Here is a 24,366-nt window from a genome sequence, read left to right on the forward strand (position 1 = left end):
GTTTGACTTTTAATTCGAAACTTATTTACTTAGTTTGGGATTTTGAGATTATAACATGTTTCATCAAAATGTCTATGATCGGATGGTTGTGATTAACTTATGCACCATACATAAGATTGACCTTATGCATATTAACTTGTTTTTTTTTTAATAGAAAAGACATCAATATTACTCATAATTGTTTGACCCAAATCAATTTTCACATGTGCGCTATTCAATGAATCCAATGACCAAAAGAAACATTGCACATCAAATCTTATCTTTTGACTATTTTGTTTTTCTTCCTTTTATTAAATTTGGCTATATATGTGAAAGCCAAAAAAAAAAAAAAAAAAAAAAATTTGGCTATATATATTTTGCTTATAACAAAAGCTAGCAAAAACATCATTGAGTCTAAAACAAGAAAAACAATGAATAGAGAGTGCTCAATTCCATCGCTGAAGAAAAAATTGCTAGCTGAAGAAACCCTTCTTGTTGAGTCAAATCCAACGACTAACCAAAGAAAGCCTGGATGGAAGGCTATGCCTTATATTTTAGGTGTGTTTCTTATAATATGCAATATAATTTGAAACTTTTTCAATTTTTTTATTGTGCATTTGTGCTCAGGGGAAATGATTGATTGACATGAAGAATTTTGTGCAGGAAATAATACAGCTGAGAGGTTGGCAAATTTTGGAATCCAAACAAACTTTATTGTGTATTTGATGAAAGTTTATAACATGGATCATGTTCTTGCTGCAAATATTATGAATACTTGGATGGCTATCTCCAATGTTGTTCCTCTCATTGGTGCCTTTGTTGCTGATTCCTACTTGGGAAAATTTCTTACAATTGCCATTGCTTCCTTTGCTAGTCTTATAGTATGTTTTCATTTCATTAATTTGAGTTTATAGGGTCATGCTAATAATGCCTCTGAGACATTTGTTAAGCATAACAAAATAGAAAATAAAAGATAAAATTAATATTTGTAAGACAACCTTTTACACTTTTAAGATATTAAATCCACAAGTTCCAAAATAGAATTTCCTTTTTAATATGCTTAATCATTGCTCTGGCCGAGAGATTGAACAAAAAAAAATATTATTGTCTCGGGGCACTGTTTATAGTATGCTTAATACTTCTAGGTTTCATTAACTAAAGTTAACTCGTGTATATTATCGAGCAGGTAAATCAGATGAATCTAAATTTTTTTTTTCACTTAAAATGTTTGTAGAGTTAAACCATGACACTGTAATAACATGGAAAATTGCTGAAATTTCAACACATCTTTAATTTGTTATTAAACCATTAGATTATTATATTATATAATTCAACTTTTGTTTATAATATTACTTATAGGGATTGGTGATACTAATGCTAACAGCATGGGTGCCACAACTTCATCCAACACCATGCTCAATTCAACAGCAACAATCTGGTATTTGTAATGACCACACAGATTTCCAACTATGGGTCTTAATTTTTGGTCTATTCTGGTTATCAATTGGCACTGGTGGAATTAGACCTTGCAGCATTCCCTTTGCAGTTGATCAATTTGATTTGACAACTTCTGAAGGAAGACATGGAAGTAGCAGGTTTTATAATTTGTACTACACCACACAAACACTAGTTATGTTGATAAACCAAACACTTTTGGTTTATATTGAAGATTCTGTTAGTTGGACTCTTGGTTATGGATTGTTCACTATGTTTATGGTTGTTTCGATTATCATTTTCTTTGCTGGTATAAGAGTTTATTCTTATGTTCAGCCTGAAGGAAGTATATTCTATAACATTGCTCAAGTGTTGGTAGCAGCTAGACACAAGAAACACCTTCATCTTCCTGCTTTTGAGGATTCAGAAGGAGCTTTCTATGATCCTACATTCCAGAATGATTTGGACGGAAAATTGCCTCTTACAAAAGAATTTAGGTAAGCACTTATATGGCATCATAGTCATTTTTTAAGAAAAAATCGGACTTGGCCAATTTATCAATTGATTCAAATGCGGTCAAATCTAAGCTTATTAAAACTCGATTGAACTGGGTTAAACTGAGTTCAACCGCGGATGATTCAACCAATTTGTTTTTTCTTTCAATTATTTTTAAAAGATAAATCTAAAAGTCAAAAGGGATAATTGATATCTTTAAAAAATTAGACCATAATAAATCTCTTACGGAGAGTTTGTCTTCCATTTGGGTCACAAAAGGTTCGAGAGGTCAACCACCGCAGTTGCGCAAAGAATATATATAGCAAGTTTTCAATAAAAAATTATTATAATATAGATCTTAATAAAATACTTTCATTTATCTAATTATGACATTTAAAATATTAGTAGAAATTTCAAAGGATATATATGCTTCCTTAACCTTATAATTAATGATTTTAATGGTTGATATTTATTTTTATTTTTATTATTTATTATAGTTGTTTAAACAAAGCTGCTATTGTGGTTGAGGAGAATGAATTAACCAATGATGGATCAAGCAAAGATCCATGGAGACTTTGTAGCATCCAACAAATTGAAGAATTGAAGTGCATGCTAAAAATAATACCAATATGGGTAACGAGCATCATAGTCTTCATTCCACCAGGACAACTATCAATATTTTCAATATCACAAGCCTTAAAAATGGACAGAAACATAGGAAATTTTGAAATACATGCTGGCTCAGTATCAGTAATAACATTAATAGCAATAGGTATATTTCTACCATTCTATGATAGTGTAATTTCACCTTTACTTGAGAAAATCACAAAACAAGAGCAAGGACTAACAACCCTTCAAAGGATAGGACTTGGACATGGTTCTGCAATTCTATCAGTAGTAGTTGCAGGGTTGGTTGAAATAAGAAGAAGGAAATTAACAATTTCAATGGGAGATTCTAACGGCGTTGCGCCTATGTCGGTAATGTGGCTAGCTCCTCAGTTTTTGCTTATAGCATTTTGTCATATTTTTGGAACAGTTGGATACACTGAATTTTTCAACAAAGAATCACCTAATAGTATGAGAAGTATAAGCAATTCTTTGCTATGTCTCAATATTTCCGTTGGTAGTAACCTTAGCACATTCATTGTGAACATTGTGCATTCTTATACAGGGAAACAAGGTGGATCAGATTGGCTTGATAGTGATATTAATAAGGGAAGATTGGAGTATTTCTATTTCATCATTGCTGGATTGGCAGTGCTAAATTTGTGTTATTTCATATTTTGTGCTCGTAAATATTGTTACAAGATCACTTCATTAAAGGATAAAAAATAGTGAAAAACTATGGTTTGTAGATTGGTCACAAATATATTTTACATAAACCTTCCTTGTTTTGTTAAACAAAAATAAACATTCCTTGTAATAGAAGTGACATGAATAATTTCCAGAGTGTTTGAAGTTCAATGTCTGTTTTCTACCAATCATAGCTAAAATATTGTATATAGTTATTTGTGTTTTAGTATATATTAAAATTGCTCGTCTTATATAAGGTTACTTTGGTTACTTCTTTCAAGGCTTATACATAAGAATATTGTAATTCTTCATACAATCATACATGTATTAAATTTAGGTTTTGTTTGGTAAAATTAGCCTATAGCTAATGACGAGTAGTTTATAGTTGATGGTTGATGACATATAGCTTATAGCTGATAGTTTATTACCGATGGCTGATAAGTTAATTGTAGTATTTGACTAATAAGTTTATTATCATACATATTATATAAGGTTATCTGAGTGTTTTAAATATCTTTGTATCATGATTTTATTTATTTTCATTGGGAAATTAAGAAAGAAATGAAAAGCATAGGCTTCTCCTCGCCGCCGTCAACTAAGCTTCTTGCCTCATCCTCAACTGAACATTCTATCTCTTTGACAGCACCTCACCTTCCTTCATCCCATGGTGGTTTTAGTGTGAACCTCCTTTCTCTCACAGAAGTTCTCTCTCTATCACCAATTCAGTAGGCAACACGCTCATCATCGTCGCCATATACTCCCTTCACCATCACCATGACATCCCTATTCACTGTCGTATACGGTCAAAAATTATTATTATAAAACGTATTAACAATGACCTTTGATTTGATAATTAACAAAAATAAGAACGATGAATAACACAATTAAACGGAAGATTTTAGTTGGAAACGATATATCCGATTAAAGAAAAACAACCAATCCAATGGTTCTAAATAAAATTCTTCTACGTTTATATTCTTGTTTGATAACAAATTAACCGAACAAGCATCGATTATTTCTACCCAAATTCTCATTGATTAAACATCGCATAGTTTGATTAAGTATGAAAGAACAAGCGTCTTAAAACACAATCAATCGAAATTCGAATTTGATCAAACCTATAAGTAAGCATCATATACTCTATCAATCTCTATTCAAACTATCCTAATCAAGAGACAAGTTGGTTCAAATAATTAATCTCAATCAAATTTGAAAAAACCAAACTTATATAAAAAATTGAAAGAAAAAAAAATAAAAACGAGAAACAAAATGAAATTATGTTATTCAGAGGACGGATGTCTTACACGATGTCTAGGACAACTGTATATTTTGTAAGATGTCTGGGACAACTTGTAAGACAATAGTTTTATTCAGGGATTCCGGAAGGTGTTCGCGAGGAGCGGTAGCACAAGCACCAACTTTTTAGGGGCACTTTTTTTTTACTATATTTATATTAATGTTAATATTTATTTTTTTTGTATAAGCTTAAACTCTAATAAAAAAAAAGTAAGATTAGATTGAACCACATATGACATGCATATATAATAATTAAAAAAAAAAAAAAACTTAATTGCACATTTGGTCCCTTATGTTTATTTTAAGTTTCAAGTTAGTCCCTTATGTTTTAAAAGTTTCAAGTTGGCCCCTTATGTTTATTTTAGGTTTCAAGTTGGTCCCTTGTATTTTAAACGTTTCAAGTTTGTCCTTCAAGTTTTGAAAATTTGAATTAGTTATTAGTCCCTATTTGATCATCTTTATAGGACTAACTAATTCAAATTTTAGAAACTTGAGGGACCAACTTGAAACTTTTAAAGCATAAGAGACCAATTTGAAACAAAATAAACATAAGAGACCAACTTGAAACCTAAAATAAACATAAGGGATCAAATGTGTCATTAAACATTTAAAAATATTAATATATTAAAATAAAATCATTCTCTCTTTGTACAAAAAAAAAAAATTCATACATTAATTGTGTCAAAAAATCCCACATAAATGTGATTCACCAAAAAAACCACCAAATTTATAATTTCAACAAAACACTCAAAATCTTGAAGACGACCCTAATTTTATTGATTTTCATTACAACCAAAAGCAAATTTACATTAGACAGAAAAAGTACATAAAAATGCCTCTCTTGTGGTAAAAAGAAATCCGGGCAGATGCCTCTCATTTAGTCATATCTTTCCCAATAGAGCCCAAAAATTTCGCAGTTTAATTACCACATCGTTCCCAATCATGGTGACTTAAACACACTGGTAGGAGCGATACGAATAACCGACGACGAACTATGCGACTAATGAACAAAATAGCACAAGAAAAAATGTAAAAAAAATGCTAGAATGAAAGAATAGGGAGAATGAGAAAATTAGTATGATTTTTTTTTCGCACAAATGGTGTGAGTTTATAGAATTCACCAAGTAGTTTGATTGGCTGAAGCTATATGACAACCACACACGTGACCGATCACATTTGACCACTTGTCAATACAGTTTGATTGCACGGGAGACTTTTTTTCTTCTGCCAACGAGTTTTGCTGTTTGTAATGTGAATTCCGTTCGTGGTATAGCCAACGAACCATTTTTTCACAGTTTTTGCAATTTTAGTTACCGTTTGGCTTAGATTTTTTTCCTCTTCTTTTTCCTTAGAACTAAGAAGCTAGACCAAATAACCATTTTTAAAAGCTCCGGTAAGAAAAGAAAAAAGAAGTTTTCTATATTTTAAGAAAAATTATAATATATTGTGAAACATATCTTTTAACCTCATTATAATTAAAAAAAAAAACTTTTAACTTTTTTTATAAATAAAGTAAGATTTACCAAACAACTTTAATTTTAGTTTTAAAGCTATTATGGGCTTATTTGACCCAACTTTTTTTAGAGTTTATGCAAACTGTTTATGCAATTTTTATATATTATTATAAGTTTGTCAAGGTAGTTTATGATAAAATAATTTATAAAATTACAATTTTCACTAGTCTGAACTTATAAAATAGTATAAAACCTAATTTATATTGCATAAGTTGTTTGCATAAGCTCTAAAAAAAAACTAAGCCAAACGGACCCTATATCTATCTTTATGATAAAAATAGCTTCTACACCTAAAAAAAATGGGCCAAACGGTACCTTATACTCTCGCAACCTAACCAGTAAGAGGGGTGTAAATGGAAAGTAGGGGGTGCGTGAGAAGCTCAGGAAATCTAAAAAGAAAGACTCGTCGCTAAAACTCGCGCTCTTTGATTAAAATTAACGTGGATGATCCATTTGAAAATAGTTCTAACATAAAGTGATGAAAATGAATATTAGAGAGAATATTCAAAATAGTACTTCATCCATTCCTTTTTAAAGTGTCATTTTGAATCACCGTCCACTATTCGCATAATCTACTTTTATCATAAATTTTTATTAATGTATAAAATCAAATGTTAGCAAATAGAATATTATTCAATTTGTTATAAAATTTTAATAATTTTTTATGATAGATAATTAAAAATAGTAGTGATCAAAATTATACGATAACATGTGTGTCATGGTAAAAAACGACACTTAAAAACAAATAGATGGAGTAATTATTAGAGAAAATTTTCATGAATTTGAAGAATCTCAAGTCACAGGGTAAAACTAAAATGGATTCCATTTATCCTCACTTCAGTTTTGTCTCTCTTCCCTCTTTCTTGCCCATGCCAAACAATAGAAAATTGTAGTTTCTCCTCTCTTTCTCTCTTTGATATCTCTCTCTACAACATTGCTCTCGTAACAAACAGACGCATAAAGCTTTGCCACGTAAACTACCTCACGGGTCCATTTAACGATTTTTCATTAGGTCGAACTTGCGCGAAAACAAAAACCCTTTCATCAGTGGAAGTGTGAGTCACTGAGACACTCACACAAACACATAGCGAACTCAACTTCATCATCAGAAAACTCTAACAATGGATCCTTCATCTTCCACATCACTCCCACAATCTCTCCACCTCGCTATGGCCGCGTTACTCGGAGCCTCTTTCATGGCCATTTCCGCTTTCTACATCCACCGCCGCACCGTCGACCATGTCCTCCACCGTATCGTCGAAATCCGTCGCGCACCGCCTGCTGTAACAACCGATGAAGCAAACTCCGATGAGGAAGAGAACTACGGCGATGATCTGAGCGGGTTCGACGGCGGAGAAACGGAAACGGATAACGATTCGAGAAATTATCAAGGAACGTTGTCGAGGTCTTTAGATGAGAATACGAACTTGCTTCGAAACTATAGAGTTTCTTCTTCCATGCCGGACGTTGTTTCTGCAACTGAATGGTTTCCTGATGGTCGTAAGAACCGTTCGTCTTCGCATGATAATCTTAATTCTGTTCCGTTAGGGCTTCCATCTCTTCGAACGAGTTCAAAGCTTGGTGCGAATTTGAAAAACCTAAACATTTTCTGTTTTGTATGATTTTTTTAGTCTTGAAATGTTGGCTTTAATTTGTGATTTGTGGTTGGTAATTTTGTTGCAGAGAGTTCTCAGATTTCGAGTTCTTATAAGAGGATAGCTTCTGTTGGTAGAATTAACACTCCGAGATCACCGGGACGAAATACGTTTGCAAAAAGTCAAAATAAGGTGTAACTTTTTTTGTATGTTAGCAAAAAGTTAGCATAGGAAATAAAAAAAATAATTTCAAACCAATTAGGCTCTATAGAACCTGAGGTCCAGAGTCATTGCATTTTATATGTTAACATGATACTTGGATGGTTCACAATTCGAAGGCTTTGCAAGGATGCTTTTTTGATTTGGTAGTTTAAGATAGTATTGGTATGGTGCATGATAATAAATCTTTTTCCTTATCCTTGCTTTCTTTCGGTGTATCATAATTCATGCTACATTTATTTCTATATCGGCCTTTTATGTGGTTCATGATGTTGTTGAATTGCAGGGACTAAATTCAACTGTTCCATTCAGAGTTGATGATGTAAATGCTGCAAATAATCAGATGTTTGGAGAGGTTTCGAAAGAAGCAGGAGCTGGTACAAATATTAACGGTGCAATTGCAGATTCAACTTCAGTAAATGCAGCTGGGAATGATCTTGTGTTTGTCAATAATGTCTTGTCGGCAAGAAGTACAATGCTCGGTACTTTTAAGTCCTATCGTTGTCTTACTATTCTTATTGTTTCTAAATTCTCTCGTGTTAAATAGTTTCGGATTTAATCCTGCATGTATCCTCATTTTCCTATCCTCTTTTTCTATTGTATTTTAACTTTGTTTGCTCCCCATTTTTGTGCTTACTTTTTTAAATGATAACAAAACTATGAATACGTTTTCTATCGTCGTTTTATGGAGAAGTTGAAAGAACCAGTATTAAATGCATCATTGTCTTGTTCAGAGCCAATGAATATTGAAGAGGAGGAAATTTGCAAGATGATTCGTGAATGCTTAGATTTGCGGAAGACATACTCCCTCCGTCCCAAAATATAAGCAAAAATAGGTCAACAAAAGTTGATGAATTTGGTTTAAAATTTAGTCCAGATACATTCACTTTTGTTGACCCGCTTTTGCTTATATTTTGGGACGGAGGGAGTATGTTTACAAGGAAAATGTCGTTCCATGGAAGGCTGAACCTGTCGAAACTAACTCTGATCCATTTCACTTTGAACCAGTTGAAGCAACAGGAGTAAGTTTCTTTCTTGTCCATTATTGATCTGTTACTCAGATTTTCCTCATACAAGTGGAATCTGCTGGAGTTATTAACAGACATTTATGTTTTGAAGTGTTTGTCTGATAATGTTACGACTTACTGGCTTTTTGAAATTGCAAACAGCACCACTTTAGGATGGAAGATGGAGTCGTACGTGTTTTTGCAAGTAAAACTGGTATGCAGAGTGTTAACAATAGGGCATTTTGATGATTATTTCTCTGCTATCTAATTTTCAATATTTGTTTGTCGAGAATCAAAGAACTGAGCTTTATATGAATATGTGCACAGACACTTAAGAGCTATTCCCTGTTGCAAGCGCAACAAGTTTTTTTACTCATATGGATTACATTCTCAAAGTTATGTCCATTGGGAATGTTCGCTCTGCATGCTACCACAGACTGCGATTTCTTGAGGAAGTATGTTTTCACAAATTTCTTTATACATGCTTTCTTTATGCTTTACTGTGGCGTTTGTTTGTAACATCTATCTGATCATTATACAGAAATTCCGCCTTCATCTGTTACTGAATGCAGATCAGGAGTTTGTTGCCCAGAAAAGGGCACCACACCGAGACTTCTACAATATCCGAAAAGTTGATACTCACATTCATCATTCTGCATGCATGAATCAGAAGCATCTCCTTCGCTTCATCAAGTCAAAGTTAAGAAAAGAACCTGATGAGGTAAAAATCTGCTCTCAGATTATAACTATATTTTGAAATATAATGCTGTAGGCTTACCTCCCCCTCTTTTCGTTTTTCCTCTTGTAGTTTTAGATTAGTAGCTTTTGTATGTTTTTCTATTAGTATTAACTTATGTGTTCAGGTTGTTATATTTAGAGATGGAAAGTATATGACGCTTTAAGGAGGTGTTTGAGAGTTTGGATTTGACTGGGTATGCATTGTCCTCTGATGTTTTCATTTAGCTTCTTCAAGAATGAGATCATCTTATGCTTACGGGCTTGCATTTCTGCTTATTTCTAATTAGTTAAAATTATGACGCAGATATGATCTGAATGTGGATTTGTTGGACGTCCATGCAGATAAGAGCACATTTCATAGATTTGACAAATTCAACCTAAAGTATAATCCTTGTGGACAGAGTAGACTCAGAGAGATATTTTTAAAGCAGGATAATCTTATCCAGGGTTAGTATAGCTATGAGAATGATACCTATTATTTAATTGTATAAAGTTTAGCAACTCCAAATGATTATTAAATGTGTTAGTTGATGTTTTTTGAATTCATAATAGCTTAAAACTACCCATATTGCAGTAAGGTTTCTGGCTGAAGTAACAAAGCAAGTTTTGTTGGATCTTGAAGCAAGTAAATATCAGGTAAGGTTTACAGTGATCTAAGTTACTTTTTCCCCGTGATATTCGTATCTCATTGTATTTCTGTAAAATATAAAATTTTCAGATGGCCGAGTACAGGATCTCTGTTTATGGAAGAAAACAGAGCGAATGGGATCAGCTGGCAAGTTGGTTTGTTAACAATGCTCTTTATAGTAAGAATGCCGTATGGCTAATCCAGGTAGTGTGTTGTTCATGTTGCTATTCAGGCAGCATTTCTCTCTTTCTCTCATGCTTGTTTTGATGATCAGCCTTTGTGGGGCTCAGTAGTAACCCCATTGTGGGCTGTGGCCTCAATAATAAAGTCTGTCCACTTTGTCTTAAATATGTTTGATCTGACTCTCTTAAGTTGTTTGCTATTTTCACCGAGATTTGTTTACACTGGCTACATGAGTTGATTGTAAACGCTGTCTCAGGAATGGCACTAACCATCATTTTCCTATTGAAGTTTCAAATGATTACACTGGCTTCTGTAGTTTTTTTAGCTTTAGGACCAGCTTAGTTTTCAGCCTGAAATTGCAATGGATAATGCTACAGGACAAAAATAGTCACATAAATGCCCTCAGAAAATTGATCAATAAAACTTCTAATTTAATATAAGGTCTCCAACGTGTCCTGTAGAGTCCATCTTATGAAAAGTGAATCCTTTCCTATTATTCTTTTCCTCCAAATTATAGGATTAACTCAATGAGTGCTATTACAATTACCAGAATAAATGATTTTTAATTGCATTGGCCACACCATACATTATTGTAAATAAAGCTATCTTTGTTGTCCACCTTTTTCCTTATATCTATTATTTTTTTACATATAAAATTTCCTATCCTTTTCAGATGTGTTTCAACCTGAAGTGCTTTTTATGTTACTTTTATTTTTTAAGTACAGTGATTGTTGGCACTAGAAAATGTAACTTCTTGTCAGCAGCATCATTACCTGATTTTTGTTTTCAAAATAAATAAAAACCTGATTGTCCACATCTCTTCTTTCTTCATAGCTTGAGCAGTGGTATGAGATGCTGAGTAGAATAATCATTTAGGTTACTGACTAACACAGTATCCCTGTTCCCACAAAAAGTAAAACCCAAAAGAAAAATGCTAATAACAAAAGGTAGTCACTTAAAAATATTTGACTTCGAAACCACATGAACAGAAAGTGGGATGTGGACAGTGGATTATGGATCTAAAGGAAAAAGTTGATAGAAACAAATGAAAAGGTAGAACATATGATTGAATGAATGTGTGAGAATAGAAGAGGTCTCTCCTTCAAGGGTTTACCCTTTATTAAGAATTACTCCTCTAACATACACACACTTATCAAATGTCGGAGGCTATATATAGTTTTCTCATGTAGAAGGCCCATATACTTTTTACTTACTTGAGCGTCCGACTACAGGTACAACCCCCTCTCCCTTCACACCATAGTATTGAAGAGGAGAACCACCGGTCATGTCGATTCTGATTAGTGTCGCCGTCTGTGAGAACTATAGTTCCCCTATATTTTCCTAAAACTTAAGATCAAAACTATGTTGGAGTAAGCCCTAAAAGCCAATCTATTTTGATAGAATCGTCTTTTGTATGATGACTTTGATTTATATATTTAATATATATATAATAAGACATTTCTTTATTATGTTTGTTTCAAACTAATAAAGTCCCTAGAATAGCTAGTCTAGTTAATGGAACATTAAGTGTGACTTAATAGTGAGACTCCATTAAACATAATGACACTATTCTTAAAGTATCCATAATTAAGTTTTACTGTGATGTGGGATAACAGTAAAACATAGAGACTATTATGTGAGTAGACCGATGACTTCATCTCACGAGTCATGGATATGAGATATCAAGTCTTCACATAGATATAAATATTAGGAGTAATATTTATATTGGATTGACCCGCCATGAGAATGCTACATTGTATTTATGAAAAGTGTCATAAGTTATTCTCATAGTGATAATGGTGTATACCACCCTTCGACCTGAAACCACTATGGACCCTAGATGTGGAGTAGAGTACTTAGTTGCCGTTCAAACATTGTCCGTAACAGGATGACTATAAAGTCGGTTGATGGGTACTCCACAAATCATGCTGAGGGACATGAGTGACCTAGATGGAATTTGCCCCTCCTACATAACAGGAGCAATATCTGTAGGCCTCTTGATGGAATATGACTGATAAAATGCGTGGCCACGCCGAACTAAGTCAATATGAGATATTGAGCTTATTCGTTGTTCAGTATATCCTGGGATCAAGAAATAAAATATTGAACCATACAAGGGTGACACGATCTATGTCTTGTGTTCAATATAGATATAAGGGCAAAGGGGTAATTATACACACGATCGTTATCACGGAAAGGTTTCGTCAGATCACATGACATTCTCGTCACTTGGGTAGCAGTGATGTGTTGCTAGATACCGCTCACTGTTTATAATATTAAATATGTGATTTAATATTATTGTCAACGTTACGAGAACCTATAGGGTCACACACAAAGGACAGATAGATGAGAGAAATAAATAAGTAAGACTTATTAGTAATTAAATAATTAAGTATGACTTATTATTTAATTTATGAAAATAGAGAAATGCGGTCCACCGTAAGGTACGGTGTAGTGCTTGGCTTGATGACCACACAAGTGATTCTATAAATAGAACCCTTGTGATGAAGTTTTAAAGAGAGCTTAACCTAATTCACAAAGTGAAAACCTAGCCGCCGCTCTCTAAAACCCGGTTCTCTCTGAATCTCTGGTGGAATTGGCTAGCACCGGTCATCGGAGAAGGTCTGTTCCTGTGGACTGAGTAGATGCATCGCTACTTTGCTTTGCTCGTGATCAGAAACAGTTTCTACTTTAAAGGTTCTGCACTTCAAGAGGTAAACACATAAACTTGTGGTTTTGTGTTCTTTGATTTGTGATTAATGGTTTAATCAAGATCCGTTCATCGGGATTGTTCCGCTAAGAGGATTAAATTTTTGAAAAAACTCCTCTTAAATCCCTTCAAACTACTCAAAAACGACTAATGGCCAACAAAAACAATGGCGTTCTCCGCAACGACAAACCGAAAATGCCCCTTGGCATGCCGCTCAATGAAATTGATAGCCACGATAGAGCACCGACCACCACATCTGAAAATGACCCTGATTATGATCCCTACATCCCAGACATGACAAGCTCGCAAGTGCACGAGCATGTCTTCGTAATAAAGAGTATCGAATCCACGTGGACTTGCAAGTAACAAGGTAGAGGGAATATTATATTGATATTGATCAAAATTAGTATCTTACATGGGAAAATTATTTTTGTTATATAAAAAGATTAGAGAAATAGTGAAGATGATTATGGTGGTTATTTTGGATTTTTAATGATCAAACAAGCATGCAACAAAGATCGATTTACTTATAATATAAAAGTACCCCAAGGTTATGGATTTCATCCAAAGCACAAATTATGTGTTTTTCTCATGTGAAAACCTATCTTTTTAAAAGAAAGTAAAAAAGGTATCTTAGCATTGTGAACAACTTTCCTTGTCATCGCGGTTGTAAAGCGCGCTAGTCCATGTCACCATGTTCGTAAAGCATCTGTCCATGTCACCATGCTCGTAGTGCTCAAGCATGCCAGATAGTTACCCCCAAGCATAACTGCGAAACATTTGTCACAAATGTGCTTTTTCTAGGCCTATTTTGATGGATATTTGATCAAGTCATCATGTGTTTTAAAGGAAGAGAATAATAATTTCGTGCATTATGGCCATTTTGTCCACTACATTTTGCCTTAAGAGCGAGAAAACCAAACATCAAGGGTTAGGATGACTGTCACGGTTGTGACAAACATAGCAGAAGAGGAAATAATGTCCGGAAACACGTGTTGTCACAGCCATGCCAGTGCTCCACAAGGCCGTGACAGGCTTTGTTAAGGCATTTTGGCAGTTTTAAATTTTGGTTTTCCCACTCTTAATGACACTTATGTTGTAACTATTCAATTTCCTAAGAAATTATCAACTTTATGGGCCTATATATCGAAGGTGAGAAAAAACACAAGAAGGGGGTTGAATTGTGTTTACTTTTTCTTGATTTAAAGAAAACTTAACTTATCAGCCTTTGAAGTAGTTCAGAGTTTGATGAAACTGTTGTTTTGTTAAGCATTTGCAGCGGATATTGAAAAGCTAAGAGAAAGAGAGAAGAGAACACAAAACAATTTTATACTGATTCCTCCCACAAATTGAGAGAAGTCTAGTCCCCTTGCACTTCCACGATATTTCACTATAATCACCAAGATTACAATTGCTCAAACACCAAGCAAGAGACTTCCTCTGCTCAAACACTAGTAAGAGACTTCTATGCTCAAACACCTAGCAAGAGACTTCCTTTTGCTCCAACACTATCTAAGAGACTTCCATTTGCTCAAAGTTCAAATGACAAGAGACTTGCTTTTTTTTGTTCTACGTTTTTTATTTTGTTATGCGCTTTTCTTTCTTCCTTTATTTTTTTTATAATAAAAATATGGTTTTCTATTTCCAACTTGTTTTTTTGGTTATTTTTCAATAATTAATTAATACTGACTGCTCGATTAAAAATAATAATAATAATAATACTAACAAACTAATGTGATTTTAAAAAGCCATAATGATATTAATAAAACAAAATATATTATTATATATATTATTATTATTATTATTATTATTATTATATATATATATATATATATATATATATATATATATATATATATATATATATGCATAAATTTATGCATTTATGAATCTGGTAGGATCTTACGATCCGTGTTACGATCCCCCGATTCATGATCTTGTGATCCTTCCCCGATCTCGACTCTGACTACTTTGCTCCTGTCTAATTTTTAATTTTCCAACGGTGACCTTCACCTCTCGATCCTTCGGTCATTATCTACGTACATGTGAATATATTTATCATTATATCTATCTATTACTAATATATTAAAATCGATTACCACCAAAATTACTAATTTATCTTTATTACTTTTAATCACGTTGCAAGTTTTATATCCTTCATTGTAATTTCACTACAAAAATATTAATAATATATATAAAAAGAATATAAGATAAATACAAACAAAAAATATAGAAAAAATATAAGATAAATACAATAAAAATATCATATGCTTAAAAATAGGAATAAAACAGGTTAAGATAAGAACAAAACAGAAAAATATATTTATGCTTAAAAATAGGAATAAAAAAAACCATAGAAAAAATAAGATGAATATGCATAAAAATAGGAATATAGAAAAATTGAAACATAAACAATATTTTTGCAAAAAAAATAAAAAAAAAGAAACAATATTTCTCATAAAAAATAAACAAACAATATTACCACCAAAGTTACTAGTACTAATTTTTAATAATAATATAATAAAGTTATTATTAAAAAATATAATAATAAAGTTTTTTTGAGCAATATAATACTAAAGTTATTATAAAAAATATATAATAAAATTAATTACTATCAAATTTACTAAATTATCCTAATCAAATTTTAAATTTTTTATTAAAATATATACACGAGAGCATTATTTGTCATTGATAATTTATTCATTTAATAAATTTTACAAGCAATAACACAACACAAGTTTCACTTATATTTTAACAATATTATATAATAAATTTTTAAATATTTTATTCTAAATAAATTTTTACCTTAATATAATAAGAAACTTAATATCGAATAAAAAGGGTCTTTTAACTAGTTCATAAAAAAATCAAAAACATAAAATTAGATTAAACATACAAGACACACCATAGAATAAAGTAAGGAAATAAATCACATAACCTCTACCAAAAAAACTCCTTACAACTCTAAAGTAAAGTGGACTACTCATCTTGATCATGGTCGATAACCACAAGCATAAACTAAAACGAAGAACAAATAACTAAGAACAAAGAAAATAAAATGAGAAAACTTTATTTAGTATAATATGGAATGTTTGGAAGAGATGATGAATGTCTTTTACATGAGAGCATGACTCTTTGTATACCCACAAGTGATGAAAATTTTGTGGCCCTTCACTAGCTTACAAGAGTTACAAAAGGGTAAATGGTCATAAAGAGGGAAAAGGAAAGACCAAATATTGGTTGATGCATCATACTGCTGTGTCTTGCATTAAGGGTGTGATTGGTAACATAAACAAGTTAGCTTATAGCTTATTATATGAGCTTATAAGCTTGTTTCAAAAAATTAGAGTTGTTTGGTAACAAGTTTTTTTTACTAGCTTATAGTTTTTTTCAGATGCTATTTTAAGTAGCGTTTGAGCTTATAGCTTATAGCTTTTTACACTTTATTTCATTTTCACCCTTTAATTTAATAACTACTCACTCTAAAAAAGAAACTACTAACTATCAATTATGTCATTTTATATTTATTAACCACTTTAAAAGCTAATTTTACCAAACACTTTATTTCAATTAGCTAGCTTTTCAGCTTTCCAGCTATAAGCTAGCTTTTCAGCCGTAAGCTAGCTTATTAGCTATCAGCTAGCTTATAACTTATTTTTACCAAACATATCCTAAGTGAAACTACTACAAAAACCATACATATTTTAGAGGTATAAAAAAATGTAGTAAAATAGCTAGTTTCAATAACTTGACCTATAAGTAAAATTTATTAAGTAAAATAACTGTTAAAATTATGCATATTTTAGAGGTGTGATCAGGATACAACTCTGGATGTATCACATATCACTGCCGGAGATGAAACAGATGCGCTGATGGCAACTCTTATTCATGTCATCAACGGGCAAAGCTGGATGGATGTGGATGTGGATCTTCCAGGATTAAAACAAGATGGAGATCCTCACATACTACTAGACGCACAATAAGCGTAATAACAAAGAGGATCAAAACATACATTTACTTCTCCATTCAATTCGGTGCTTCATCTTCCTGTCTTAATTTAAACAACAAATACACTATAACATATGATATAACTTGTTAATCAGTAATCGCAGTCAACAAATTAAAAGCATAAACTACTCACACCTACACATGATGAGCAACAAACATAAACTAAACAATACTAAACTAAGAACACAAGAGAAAATGAAAGAAAATTATTTTTCTAAAATTAAAAGAAGCTACACCTGAGTTTCTTGGTTTTTTGCGTCAACCTAGCTATTACAAGCTATGAAGCACGGACTCCGACACGGACACCGCGACACGACACGGCCACCGCGACACTGCTAATGTAAAAAATATAGGATACCGACACCGCTACATATTTATGAAACCATATAATTGAGAATCAAAATATATACATGTAAATTTAATTTGAGCAAGTTATTTTTTAAAAAAAGTTTTAAAACAAGATATGATAGTATTTTACCTTTATTTATCTATCTACGATCGAAAAAACTAAAAATATCGTAATCTAAATGTAATGTCTTCAATCCCTCATTGATCAATATTGTTGTTTCTACACATCTTTAACTCTTGTAGATATGTCTGATATGTGCATAATGAGAGTATAAGCAAAGAAAAAATAATTATTTTTGGGACACTTGTCCGACACGTGTCATATGAGTGTCTTACAGCCTACAGGTGTCGGACACCGATCAAAAGAGTGTCAAACTAAAGGAAAAATTGAATTTTTTTTCCAACATCGATATGAGCTATTCGACACGTGTCGGACGAGGGTCATACAAGTGTCGAACATCGACACGTGTCGGACACCGCGCCACGCCTAAACATAGAGGTGTCGGTGCTTCCTAGATTACAAGGTTTGTGAAAATACATTTTTCGAATTACCTTAATTTTATCTTCCTCTTCAATCGATCTTAAAAAAAAATACTAAATATATCACACTAAAAGTATTTTTTTTTTTTATAATAAGAATAAGAGGGATTTATGAATCCAATGACCAAAAGAAACATTTTTTTTTTTGGTTCAAAAAACTTCTTTTTTTTTAATAGATAAGACATCAATATTACTCATAATTGTTTGACCCAAATCAATTTTGACATGTGCGCTATTCAATGAATCCAATGACCAAAAGAAGCATTGCACATCAAATCTTATCTTTTAACTATTTTGTTTTTCTTCCTTTTATTAAATTTGGCTATATATATTTTTGCTTATAACAAAAGCTAGCAAAAACATCATTGAGTCTAAAACAAGAAAAACAATGAGTAGAGAGTGCTCAATTCCATCGCTGAAGAAAAAATTGCTAGCTGAAGAAACCCTTCTTGTTGAGTCAAATCCAATAACTAACCAAAGAAAGCCTGGATGGAAGGCTATGCCTTATATTTTAGGTGTGTTTCTTATAATATGCAATATAATTTGAAACTTTTTCAATTTTTTTATTGTGCATTTGTGCTCAGGGGAAATGATTGATTGACATGAAGAATTTTGTGCAGGAAATGATACAGTTGAGAGGTTGGCAAATTTTGGAATGCAAACAAACTTTATTGTGTATTTGATGAAAGTTTATAACATGGATCATGTTCTTGCTGCAAATATTATGAATACTTGGATGGCTGTCTCCAATGTTGTTCCTCTCATTGGTGCCTTTGTTGCTGATTCCTACTTGGGAAAATTTCTTACAATTGCCATTGCTTCCTTTGCTAGTCTTATAGTATGTTTTCATTTCATTAATTTGAGTTTATAAGGTCATGCTAAATAATGCCTCTGAGACACTTGTTAAGCATACCAAAATAGAAAATAAAAGATAAAATTAATATTTGTAAGACAACCTTTTACACTTTTAAGATATTAAATGCACAAGTTCCAAAATAAAATTTCCTTTTTAATATGCTTAATCATTGCTCTGGGCTCTGGCCGAGAGATTGAACAAAAAAATATATATTATTGTCTCGGGGCACTGTTTATAGTATGCTTAATACTTCTAGGTTTCATTAACTAACTGAGTTAACTCGTGTATATTATCGAGCAGGTAAATCAGTTATTAAATGAATCTATTTTTATTTTTTTCACTTAAAATGTTTGTAGAGTTAAACCATGACACTGTAATAACATGGAAAATTGCTGATATTTCAACACATCTTTAATTTGTTATTAAACCATTAGATTATCATATTATATAATTCAACTTTTGTTTATAATATTACTTATAGGGATTGGTGATACTAATGCTAACAGCATGGGTGCCAGAACTTCATCCAACACCATGCTCAATTCAACAGCAACAATCTGGTATTTGTAATGACCACACAGATTTCCAACTACGGGTCTTAATTTTTGGTCTATTCTGGTTATCAATTGGCACTGGTGGAATTAGACCTTGCAGCATTCCCTTTGCAGTTGATCAATTTGATTTGACAACTTCTGAAGGAAGACATGGAAGTAGCAGGTTTTATAATTTGTACTACACCACACAAACACTAGTTATGTTGATAAACCAAACACTTTTGGTTTATATTGAAGATTCTGTTAGTTGGACTCTTGGTTATGGATTGTTCACTATGTTTATGGTTGTTTCGATTATCATTTTCTTTGCTGGTATAAGAGTTTATTCTTATGTTCAGCCTGAAGGAAGTATATTCTATAACATTGCTCAAGTGTTGGTAGCAGCTAGACACAAGAAACACCTTCATCTTCCTGCTTTTGAGGATTCAGAAGGAGCTTTCTATGATCCTACATTCCAGAATGATTCGGACGGAAAATTGCCTCTTACAAAAGAATTTAGGTAAGCACTTATATGGCATCATAGTCATTTTTTAAGAAAAAATCGGACTTCGCCAATTATCAATTGATTCAAATACGGTCAAATCTAAGCCTATTAAACTCGATTGAACCGGGTTAAACTGAGTTCAACCGCGGATGATTCAACCAATTTGTTTTTTCTCTCAATTATTTTTAAAAGATAAATCTAAAAGTCAAAAGGGATAATTGATGTCTTTAAAAAATTAGACCTTAATAAATCTCTTATGGAGAGTTTGTCTTCCATTTGGGTCACAAAAGGTTCGAGAGGTCAACCACTGCAATTGCGCAAAGAATATATATAGCAAGTTTTCAATAAAAAAATATTATAATATAGATCTTAATAAAATACTTTCATTTATCTAATTATGACATTTAAAATATTAGTAGAAATTTCAAAGGATATTATATGCTTCCTTAACCTTATAATTAATGATTTTAATGGTTGATATTTATTTTGATTTTTTATTATAGTTGTTTAAACAAAGCTGCTATTGTGGTTGAGGAGAATGAATTAACCAATGATGGATCAAGCAAAGATCCATGGAGACTTTGTAGCATCCAACAAATTGAAGAATTGAAGTGCATGCTAAAAATAATACCAATATGGGTAACAAGCATCATAGTCTTCATTCCACTAGGACAACTATCAATATTTTCAATATCACAAGCCTTAAAAATGGACAGAAACATAGGAAATTTTGAAATACATGCTGGCTCATTATCAGTAATAACATTAATAGCAATAGGTATATTTCTACCATTCTATGATAGTGTAATTTCACCTTTACTTGAGAAAATCACAAAACAAGAACAAGGACTAACAACCCTTCAAAGGATAGGACTTGGACATGGTTCTGCAATTCTATCAGTAGTAGTTGCAGGGTTGGTTGAAAAAAGAAGAAGGGAATTAACAATTTCAATGGGAGATTCTAACGGCGTTGCGCCTATGTCGGTAATGTGGCTAGCTCCTCAGTTTTTGCTTATAGCATTTTGTCATATTTTTGGAACAGTTGGATACACTGAATTTTTCAACAAAGAATCACCTAATAGTATGAGAAGTATAAGCAATTCTTTGCTATGTCTCAATATTTCCGTTGGTAGTAACCTTAGCACATTCATTGTGAACATTGTGCATTCTTATACAGGGAAACAAGGTGGATCAGATTGGCTTGATAGTGATATTAATAAGGGAAGATTGGAGTATTTCTATTTCATCATTGCTGCATTGGCGGTGCTAAATTTGTGTTATTTTATATTTTGTGCTCGTAAATATTGTTACAAGGTCACTTCATTAAAAGGATAAAAAATAGTGACAAACTATGGTTTGTAGATTGGTCACAAATATATTTTACATAAACCTTCCTTGTTTTGTCAAACAAAAATAAACCTTCCTTGTAATAGAAGTGACATGAATAATTTCCAGTGTTTGAAGTTCAATGTCTGTTTTCTACCAATCATAGCTAATATTTATTTGTGTTTTAGTATATATTAAAATGGCTCGTCTTATATAAGGTTACTTCGGTTACTTCTTTCAAGGCTTATACATAAGAATATTGTAATTCTTCATACAATCATACATGTATTAAATTTAGGTTTTGTTTGGTAAAATTAGCCTGTAGCTAATGACGAGTAGTTTATAGTTGATGGTTGATGACATATAGCTTATAGCTGATAGTTTATTACCGATGACTGATAAGTTAATTGTAGTATTTGGCTAATAAGTTTATTATCATACATATTATATAAGGTTATCTGAGTGTTTTAAATATCTTTGTATCATGATTTTATTTATTTTCATCGGGAAATTAAGAAAGAAATGAAAAGCATAGGCTTCTCCTCGCCGCCGTCAACTAAGCTTCTTGCCTCATCCTCAACTGAACATTCTATCTCTTTGACAGCACTTCAACTTCATTCATCCCATGGCGGTTTTAGTGTGAACCTCATTTCTCTCACTGAAGTTCTCTCTCTATCACCAATTCAGTAGGCAACACGCTCATCATCGTCGCCATATACTCCCTTCACCATCACCATGACATCCCTATTCACTGTCGTATACGTTCAAAAATAATTATTATAAAACGTATTAACAATGACCTTTGATTTGATAATTAACAAAAATAAGAACGATGAATAACACAATTAAACGGAGAATTTTGGTTGGAAACGATATATCCAATTAAAGAAAAACAACCAATCCAATGGTTCTAAAAAAAATTCTTCTACGTTTATATTCTTGTTTGATAACAAATTAACCGAACAAGCATCGATTATTTCTACCCAAATTCTCATTGATTAAACATCGCATAGTTTGATTAAGTATGAAAGAACAAGCGTCTTAAAACACAATTAATCTAAATTCGAATTTGATCAAACCTATAAGTAAGCATCATATACTCTATCAATCTCTATTCAAACTATCCTAATCAAGAGATAAGTTGGTTCAAATAATTAATCTCAATCAAATTTGAAAAAACCAAACTTATATAAAAAATTGATAGAGAAAAAAATAAAAACGAGAAACAAAATGAAATTATGTTATTCAGAGGACGGACGTCTTACACGGTGTCTAGGACAACTGTATATTTTGTAAGATGTCTGGGACAACTTGTAAGACAATAGTTTTATTCAGGGGATTCCGGAGGGTGTTCGCGAGGAGCGGTGGCACAAGCACCAACTTTTTAGGGGCACTTTTTTTTTACTATATATATATATATATATATTAATGTTAATATATTTTTTTTTGTATAAGCTTAAACTCTAATAAAAAAAAGTAAGATTAGATTGAACCATATATGACATGCATATATAGTAATTAAAAAAAAAAACTTAATTGCACATTTGGTCTCTTATGTTTATTTTAGGTTTCAAGTTAGTCCCTTATGTTTTAAAATTTTCAAGTTGGCCCCTTATCTTTATTTTAGGTTTCAAGTTGGTCCCTTGTATTTTAAACGTTTCAAGTTTGTCCTTCAAGTTTTGAAAATTTGAATTAGTTAGTAGTCCCTATTTGATCATCTTTATAGGACTAACTAATTCAAATTTTAGAAACTTCAGGGACCAACTTGAAACTTTTAAAAACTTGAGGTACCAACTTGAAACTTTTAAAGCATAAGAGACCAATTTGAAACAAAATAAACATAAGAGACCAACTTAAAACCTAAAATAAACATAAGGGATCAAATGTGCCATTAAACTTTTTTTTTTGAACCAAATGTGCCATTAAACCTTTAAAAATATTAATATATTAAAATAAAATCGTTCTCTCTATGTACAAAAAAAAACTCCATACATTAATTGTGTCAAAAAATCCCACATAAATGTTTTTTTTTTTTTGATAAGCAAATCCCACATAAATGTGATTCACTGTAAAAATAGAAAACCTAAAATTAGTAAAAACTTATTGGACATTTGGACTATTAACTTTGTGGCCCAGAAAAAAGTCAATTGAACCATGCACTATCTCTATCGTACCTTTTTTTTTTTTAATCTACGACTACCTCTACCAAAAGAAACACCAAATTTATAATTTCAACAAAACACTCAAAATCTTGAGGACGACCTTAATTTTATTGATTTTCATTACAACCAAAAGCAAATTTACATTAGACAGAAAAAATACATAAAAATGCCCCTCTTGTGGTAAAAAAAATCCGGGCAGATGTCTCTCAGTTAGTCATATCATTCCCAATAGAGCCCAAAAATTTCCCAGTTTAATTACCACATTGTTCCCAACCATGGTGACTTAAGCACACTGGTAGGAGCGATACGAATAACCGACGACGAACTATGCGACCAATGAACAAAATAGCACAAGAAAAAATGTAAAAAAAAAGAAGCTAGAATGAGATAATAGGGAGAATGAGAAAATTAGTATGATTTTTTTTCGCACAAATGGTGTGAGTTTATAGAATTCACCAAGTAGTTTGATTGGCTGAAGCTATATGACAACCACACACGTGACCGATCACATTTGACCACTTGTCAATACAGTTTGATTGCACGGGAGACTTTTTTTTCTTCTTCTGCCAACGAGTTTTGCTATTTGTAATGTGAATTCCGTTCGCGGTGTAGCCAACGAACCATTTTTTCACAGTTTTTGCAATTTTAGTTACCGTTTGGCTTAGATTTTTTTCCTCTTCTTTTTCCTTAGAACTAAGAAGCTAGATCAAACAACCATTTTTAAAAGCTAAGGTAAGAAAAGAAAAAAACAGTTTTCTATATTTTAAGAAAAATTATAATATATTGTGAAACATATCTTTTAACCTCATTATAATTAAAAAAAAAAAAAACTTTTAACTTTTTTTTATAAATAAAGTAAGATTTACCAAACAACTTTAATTTTAGTTTTAAAGCTATTATGGGCTTATTTGGCCCAACTTTTTTTAGAGTTTATGCAATTTTTATATATTATTATAAGTTTGTCAAGGTAGTTTATGATAAAATAATTTATAAAATT

General features: G+C 32.0%; 1 protein-coding gene and 1 pseudogene across 1 annotated transcript; both read left to right on the forward strand.

The window, feature by feature from the left end:
- Positions 1–371: 371 nt before the first annotated feature.
- LOC123897089 (protein NRT1/ PTR FAMILY 2.13-like) lies at positions 372–3,516 on the forward strand. The gene is made up of 4 exons (XM_045947587.1): positions 372–537; positions 643–860; positions 1,339–1,910; positions 2,406–3,516. Exons 1-4 carry the CDS (start codon positions 411–413, stop codon positions 3,241–3,243), a joined length of 1,755 nt encoding a protein of 584 aa, XP_045803543.1. The 5' UTR covers positions 372–410; the 3' UTR covers positions 3,244–3,516.
- A 3,440-nt stretch (positions 3,517–6,956) lies between these two features.
- On the forward strand, positions 6,957–21,367 carry LOC123895874 (annotated as a pseudogene).
- Positions 21,368–24,366: the final 2,999 nt, after the last annotated feature.

This window comes from Trifolium pratense, linkage group LG7 (genome assembly GCF_020283565.1).
Source record: "Trifolium pratense cultivar HEN17-A07 linkage group LG7, ARS_RC_1.1, whole genome shotgun sequence".
Classification (NCBI taxonomy): domain Eukaryota; kingdom Viridiplantae; phylum Streptophyta; class Magnoliopsida; order Fabales; family Fabaceae; genus Trifolium; species Trifolium pratense.

Bases quoted from the DNA above. Each gene is read 5' to 3' on its own strand.
- LOC123897089 (XM_045947587.1), top strand. From the start codon at position 411: ATGAATAGAGAGTGCTCAATTCCATCGCTGAAGAAAAAATTGCTAGCT. The intron at 861-1,338 runs GTATGTTTTCAT...TATTACTTATAG, and splicing joins CTTCCTTTGCTAGTCTTATA to GGATTGGTGATACTAATGCT. The intron at 1,911-2,405 runs GTAAGCACTTAT...TATTTATTATAG, and splicing joins CCTCTTACAAAAGAATTTAG to TTGTTTAAACAAAGCTGCTA.